The following is a 7,831-nucleotide window of genomic DNA, read 5'->3' as shown; positions in this document are numbered from 1 at the left end:
TCAGGGTGAGGCAATTTTTTTTGTCATGAGGGGGTGGTCGTCTAAGTTGGGGAAAGACCTATTAAGTTATTTCGACATGTCAGAGAGGGGAGAAGGCATTTTCATGGCCGAGGAGTGTTCTCAGTCTCCTGGTTGTTCGGATGGGAGGATAAAGATGGTGTCTAAGATGGGATGGCAAGGAGCTGTAGGTTTCATGACTGGAATGGGTGAAGATAGAAACGAGTAAAGGGATGGGTGTGCTGCTCAAATCTCTCAATTTTCTCCCCCAGAAATGGCAGGAGTACAGAGCCGGATAAATTAGAGGCAGTAACATCTGATCTCCCCAGACTAAACAAGTCATCAAATCAACTAGCTCAATGCCTGAAACTTAATGAAATATCGCATGGAAAAAAAATTCTCGAATAGAAGAAAATTACAGAAGACCGTCCAACAAAAGAAAACCTAGCAAACTAATGTCTCATGAAAAATTAAGCATAAAGAAGTTTTAACGTCACAGCAAATGCATACAAATCCTAACATAGACCCACTACAAGAACAAGAATAAGAACATGATTTAGAAGACTTCTCGGGCACAAAATGACTCTTAAGGCGACCGCTTGGCAGGTCCAGGTCCAGTTGACTGAGCAGCAGGCTGGGAAGCAGGTGAAGGTGTAGCCGTAGTCGCAGAACCAACACCATCAGTTGGATATGCCGGAGGCTGGGAATAACCACCAGCACCATAGTACGCAGGTGGCTGCCCATAACTTGGTGGTGCACCATAAGGTGTCGGATAAGTACCTGGCTGAGTTGTTGAACCGCCATAAGCTGGCCGAGGGGCCCCACCATCAGGCTGACCATAACCCGATTGGGCAGGTGTTTGTGATGGGGGGTATCCAGGCTGACCATAAGCTGCTGGGGGATTGGGTGGTGGAGTTCTCTGGCCTTGAGGCTGCCCATACCCAGATCCATACCCCCCTTGAGCTGGAGATGGAGCCCCATAGGCGGGTTGAGATACCGGAGGCATTCCATAAGCAGGCTGACCAGCGTATCCTTGTTGAGGCTGGGAAGCAGGTGTTTGACCCTGGGCCGTCTCACCTTGGGCACTATAAGAAGATGGGTTGACATCTTGGGATTGAGTGGTTGTAGAACCATAACCTTGCTGTTGATCATATCCAGATTGACCAGTTGCAGCCTGGTACCCACCCGGATATCCCTCTTGGGAATATCCTTGTTGACTGTATGCTCCAGATGGCGGTTGACTATAGTTGTAACCAGAATTATCAGTTTGGGCCCCACTAGGGGGTTGTTGCTGCTGAGTTGGCTGTTGTTGCCCATAATAATCATACCCACTCCCCTGTGGAGCCTGCTGAGTTTGTGGAGCACCTGAAGGGTCCCAGTTTTGGGGATACCCGCCAGAAGTGGGTTGGGGAGGATAACCTGAATAAGCCTGCTGATTGTACTGAGATGGAGCACCAGGATAAGCTCCAGGTTGTTGCATGTAGCCATAGCCACCAGCTTGCTGGGTTTGTGGAGGTTGTGGGGCCCAATTCGTTGGTGGTCGTGCTTGGTAACCTTGCTGAGAATATCCTCCAGACATAGCTGGATCTCTGTTTCGCTTCTGCACAGAATTTATATTCTAATATGACCCTAGGTAACATCTAAACAAGTTCTCAAAAGAAACAACACATATCCACAATGAAGTAATACATAAACATTGTAGGTAAGGCCAAATGCAGCATATGGTTATATTGATAACAAAGAAAAAAATTAAGGCCAGAGAAAAGAAGTTGCAATGAACATGAGGCAATGTAAAGGGATAACATTATTTATGGCACGCTATATACCTCCACAAGTATTCCATATTAGAAATTGAGAGGGGGTTTAGACGCCTACATACCGTACTGGTTTGTGGAGGTATTGAATTTCGCCCAGCAGTTGCCCAACCTCTTCCTATTCAACGGGGTACAAAGCAATACAAACAAGGTACAAAAGTACAAGGATAGGAGAATATATATTACTAATGACATTTATTAACCTATCAACAAGATACCACTGGGTACTACCACACATCTGCTATAGGGTTAGGCAAGATAAAAGTATGACGACACTAAAATCAAGGCGCCAAAAAGAGTCAATAAATGCACTGTACAATAATATATTGACTAAAAGAATAGGCTATCTGTTGAAAGTGAGGCAAAATAAATATATGATGATTAGATGTTTTAGCTCTTGTAGAGTTGTAGTCCCTATAAACAGTTAACAAAGGCAGTGCATATAATGCTAAAAAGAGAGAAGCCAATAAAAGAGATAAAAGATTTGACACTGTTTAAAGTCAAATATTGAAGAAATTTACTGGAGGAGTCAAGATCAGTAATCAGGAAGTTCCCCCTATATAAGAAATTTATTGAAGAAATACCGATACCATACATAGTATGATATTAACCAATCAGCCAACCAACAATTCAGAACTCTCGTGGCAGTCTTGGCAATACAATACTAAACCTATCACAGCTTGAAAATTTGGTAGCTCAAGGATCTCAAAAACCGTACCGGAGAGCTATATTGCAAAAACACCAACACAACCTATCCATCTTGGTGACAAGATAAGGCATTCAATTGAGTCTTTTCAAATAAGTGACACAAAACTTGCAAATAATTGCAAAGTGAACTATAATATAATATAATATGCTATAATCAGTAGAACCACTAAACCTGCACTCAGTAGAACCGCGATAATTCCTTTCAAAAAAATAAGGATATAGTAGGAGTGCCAGACATGCATATCTCTATAGTTAATTTGATGGTGTTACTGCTACATATAAGTGCAGAAAGAGTGTCCAAAATTGTCTTCTGCATTATAGATCGGATTAAACAGTACAGCACACTACTAAAAATGCTACTTACAGTAACTGAAAAGGCTTCCTTGACAAGAAACATAGGTTTCTCATGCACCTCTCCAAGGTATGGATAAAAGGGCCAAAGTGTACTCCCGTCAATCTGTCTCAACATTATATTTACAGAAATACAAACACTTACGGAATCTAAGCAATAGCAAAATTATGTTTGCTAATAGACCACAAGATCTACTTTCACTCATCAGACCCTTCTTATTTACCAAACGTCCAAACCTATGATCTGTCAACCCATTAATAAGTGAAAAGAACAAAAGTCTGAAGCAGTCAAATTATCCAGTCTCACAATACATGGCCCAAAGTTAATATAACAGCTAAGAAACCCAAAACATATCCCATATCCATGTAAGACTGTAAGAGCAAAGGTGAAGAAAATGGAGGGATGACAAATATAAAAAATTTGCACATCGTGACATGTGCTCCTCACAAAAATAATTAGAAACAGCAGCCAAGGTAATTCGTATACCACAACGGGCAATGATTAGCAACATTACCAAATTTCAAGGTGAAAGATAAGATAATCCATTGGCTGATAGGGGGAGATAAATATCAAACATGTGTTCAGAATAGAGCACTCCAATACTACCATCATCAACGACCATAGAAATTAAGGTAGTATAAGTCTTCAAGATTCAGTAATTTAGTAAACTATCAACTTATGCTACTAAAACTCATCTGAAAATGTCCAAACAAGTTTAGACCTCTAAAAGACAAGGTCAAACAAGAGTCTTAACCTTTACTGATAGAAGACTCGGTAATTTTTTTTTAAATATCAAGAAGATTTTGGGTAGTCTACGATTTTTTTGCAGAACCTTTATGAAGACGTGACGGCAGCTAAAAATATCATTTCGTAACAAGAATTGTAATAAACCAGAAGTTCATAAATTGTTATCATCATCATCATCATTAATGACAGCCAAAACAGCAAAGATTATTCTAGAGGACCAATAGTTGACAGCTGCGTTACTCCGACACGGTTGTCAGGTGGCATGTCGCGTGTCGGACACGACACGGTGGCCGACACGTGGCACGTGTCTGACACGTCAGAATCTGACACAACTCTGACAAGCGCACACAAAATCAACATTGATTGGGTAAAGCTTGGTTTAGAAAGAAAGGAGAGAATAATAAGGGTCTTTATATTGAAGAGGACTTACCAGTCAGATTCCATTGAAGAAGCACGGGGAGAGAGAAAGAAGTAAAAGAAATGAAAAAGAAAAGTAAATGAAAACAGGCTGTGATTGTAAACCTATGCTAGGGTTTTAAGTTTTAACTGAATGGTTGGGCTGCTTTGCACATTTATAATGGGCTTCTCCTAGTTGGCAGCCTAAAAGATGTATTTAATGGGCTTCTTGTCTTTACATTTGCCTATTTGTTCACTGGTTAGTAAAATTCAAAGGACGTTATTATAGATTAATGTGTCGTGTCGTGTCCACTTTGTTGGTCAAGAACTCAAGACACACCGTTGACCGTGTCGGTGTGTCCATAAATTTCAGAAATTTCGTGTCGGACACGTCGACACGTGTCGCAGTGTCTGAGTAACACAAGTTGACAGTTAAAATTGAATCAATCACACCTACTTAAACATACAAGAATCCCAAATCCATTGTAGTATACACGCTACAAAGATTATTGCTTAAAGAGCAAATACAAACAATAACAGGATACTTGAAAGCACAACTTATTGGTCATCAAAAGATAGGGTCCCAGGGATAAAAAATATATATAATGTATCTCCTCCTATAAACCCCCTTCCTCAGAAGAATCTGTCACTCAACATTTTAAAATTTTCTCTTCAAGGATCTTCTTTCACTCAGTTCACGTCTACATGTGACATGTCTGACACATGGAGGACTAATTTGAGTACATGTAGAAATAACAGCCAAGCGTATTGCACAAGCGCAGGAAACAAGCATAAGAATCAAATTTAGGGGAGGCATCACTTGTAAATGCCGGAATTAAAAGAGCATGGATATGGTTACTGATTAGCATAGGATCTAAAAAGACAGTCCAACTAAAAAAAACTTACAAGAACAGAAGTTAGTACTCCTTAAGTCCTTACTACAATGTTTTAGACAAACGTGCAAAGAAATAAGGTTAGTAACAAAATTTCAAACAGTGAGGCCTTGATTTTCTCAAGCAAACATGAGGTCATTTATACAAGGGATATAATGACAGATTTTTGCAAATACTGAAGGTTTATGGATGCCAGACACCATACTTTACACAATATCCTTCAAAGTGATAAGTTAACTATCCAGAAAGATCATCTTCATTTATTACAGTTTCCAAACGCAGGAACACAGCACAAACGACTGCATTGCTATAGGCCCTAAACCATGGTAAATGTAGCAACGACAATACATAAAGCATTTACATAAATTAAAAACAGAAAGAATAACCTCAGCAAGCAATTACATGAAGCAAGATAAACATATATCAAAAAAATTGATGCACGCAAATATGGAACAGGGGTGTTCTGAGAGTATTGCATCTGCGGAAGAGCAATGTACCACACTTCCCAGCATCGTAAAAGATAAGAATACATACCTCCATAGCATCATAGACCATTTGCTTTGCTATCTCAATTTGCTCACTTGTACCATCAATCTGCACAGTCCTTTCCATGGACATGTCACCAGGAGGGGGATGCAAAGGTATCACCTGGAAAGAAAATGTAAAACTTAAGCAAGGTCGATGGTGTAGAAATAAGTTGATACAGCAAACAAGAAATCCAAAGGTAAAGGCCACTATGAAGTTTGAAAACAGAAAATGCAAGAGAATAACCCACACATTATAAATTAACTCATGGGATGATGATTTAATTAAATGCCGGGTACACCTTGGCAAAAACGTACGCAAATCAGATAGAAAACCAACCTGCACTTTTGCTCCTGACTGAGACTGTATATTTTTTATGGTCTCACCTCCTTTCCCAATAACCAAACCAACCTGTAAAAATTGATGGTCATACAATATTCTAGCAAAGAATCAAATCTGTCTAACCAATCAATGTTATAGTAATACCTTATTGCTAGGAACCTTCATAACAAACTGCTCAGACCCCGGTGCGGGAGGCATCTTCCTTGAAACAGACCCTGGGCCTCCATTATCGGCCTGGAATAAAATTAAAACCCATCACGAAAAACACATTTACAAGAGAGTTCTCACACAAGATTGTAAGATGCATCAATGGGAGTATGAAACAAACACGTACCTCAGCAATAACATCATGTATTAGCTGCTCAGCTTTAGCAATCTGATCGTGCGAACCCATTAATTCAACTACCCTATTGAGCGAACTAGGATCATGCTCTGCGTCTCTAGTGATTTGGATCCTTGCTCCAGACTGATTTTGAAGGTATTTGATGGTCTCCCCAGATTTACCGATGATAACTCCGACACGGCCATTGGGTATTTCAATCTTCTTGTTACCAGATCCCGAATACCCATGTGAGGCTGGAATCGATGGAGTGCTTCCATATTGATTGCCTGAGGACGCATGCTTTTGATCTGCAGCACGTGTAACAAATTATCAACACACAAAACACTCCGTCACTTAAAATGCCCAAATAATCTGACATAACAAGCTCAAATGTTAATCAACAATAGCATTACTCAATTGTCCCAGAGTCTTCATCTATGATGGTGTAAGGTGCCAATCAAATAATACTTTGGACAATTTAGCTAGTAATTCTGCTCTAGCAAGCCATTAGGCTCTACGGAAAATGATACGCAACAAGCTTAAAATCAGGATTAAAATTCCTTCTAATAAATTAAGAAGAACTTTTAACACAGAGAGAATCCATGCCAGCGTAATCTGTTCGATTGGGATCACGGATTCTAGAATCCACTCGCAGAATAAGGTTTATCAAGATATCTAGAGTAATTGACTTGATACAGAATATCACTAATAGGATAAGCACAAATGGCGAACACACGTAAAATTTCAAACATATACAGTACATACAAGCCTCCAAGCAAACAAGGAGCAAATCAACCTCCAGATTTGAGCTAACACCAAAGAGCATACTTCAACATAAACAATATTTTCCTATGAAAACAATTACTCGTAACACGTAAATTTAAGAACTCTAGACACTTCGCGATGATTATCGTTTAATTCAGAGCTCTTTTCAATAACTAAACACAATCAATAAGCAAAACCTCGTCGAAACGAAAACACAATAAACATCAAATCAAATAGATAATAAATCAGAGAATTTAACAACCTGAATAAGAGTTGTAATTGGAAGAATAAGGAGGAGGACTATCATCAAACTTGGAGCGTTTAGCATCAAAATTGTTATTATTACTATTATTATTAGCGGTAAGATTACTGTTATTAAGAGCACGAGAAGCGAGCTGCTGAAAGTTCTGTTTAATGGCGGCGAAATCATCGATAGGAGGGGGAACGCTGCCGTACTGAGGTGGTGGTGCAGCGGAGGGAGGGCCATCGGAGAAGCCGGTGGCGCGACGGCGAGGTGGTGGAGGAGGGAGAGTATCTTCCTCGTATTTGCGCTTGTGTGTGTCGTATCGAGATTCGTCGGCCATTGTTGAAGGTTGATTTGATGAGAAACAAGGGTTTGAGATTTGGGGATTTTTTTAAGATGCGATGAGAGTTAAAACTTAAAACCCTAGGGAAAGAGAGGAGGGAGGGAGATGCGAACAAGGGTGTGTCAATTGTGGTTGGAGAGGATGAGTTTTGTTCGTCTTTCTCTCTTTTTATATGTGGTCTAGGATTTTCTTTTTTTGAATAGTATTAAATAATATACTCCTCTATATTTATTTTTTTGGCAAATTTAACAAAAATAACCCAACTTTTGTTAAGTCTTCTAAAAATAACCCAACATTTCAACTTAAACAATAATAATACAACCTTTGCATTTTCGTCACAAAAGTATCATATTATTTAATCTATATATATATATATATATATA

General features: G+C 39.4%; 1 protein-coding gene across 1 annotated transcript; it reads right to left on the bottom strand.

Annotated features, from left to right (window-relative positions):
• Positions 1-378: 378 nt before the first annotated feature.
• LOC141612115 (uncharacterized) lies at positions 379-7,624 on the bottom strand. The gene is made up of 6 exons (XM_074430832.1): positions 7,124-7,624; positions 6,109-6,404; positions 5,919-6,008; positions 5,772-5,843; positions 5,442-5,555; positions 379-1,597 (listed from the first exon to the last, which is right to left on the bottom strand). The coding sequence occupies exons 1-6, from the start codon at positions 7,443-7,445 to the stop codon at positions 584-586; spliced, it is 1,908 nt and encodes a 635-aa protein (XP_074286933.1). The 5' UTR covers positions 7,446-7,624; the 3' UTR covers positions 379-583.
• Positions 7,625-7,831: the final 207 nt, after the last annotated feature.

Source organism: Silene latifolia, chromosome 11, assembly GCF_048544455.1.
Source record: "Silene latifolia isolate original U9 population chromosome 11, ASM4854445v1, whole genome shotgun sequence".
Classification (NCBI taxonomy): domain Eukaryota; kingdom Viridiplantae; phylum Streptophyta; class Magnoliopsida; order Caryophyllales; family Caryophyllaceae; genus Silene; species Silene latifolia.
Note: the sequence above shows the minus strand (reverse complement) of the source record. Positions and strands in the feature narration are given on the sequence as shown.

What these genes read in the sequence shown, in the direction of transcription:
- LOC141612115 (XM_074430832.1), bottom strand. Translation starts at nt 7,445, where the DNA reads ATGGCCGACGAATCTCGATACGACACACACAAGCGCAAATACGAGGAA. An exon ending in TACATGATGTTATTGCTGAG is followed by an intron (nt 6,009 to 6,108) that starts GTACGTGTTTGT and finishes ATTTTATTCCAG; the next exon opens with GCCGATAATGGAGGCCCAGG. An exon ending in AGTCAGGAGCAAAAGTGCAG is followed by an intron (nt 5,556 to 5,771) that starts GTTGGTTTTCTA and finishes TTTTCTTTCCAG; the next exon opens with GTGATACCTTTGCATCCCCC.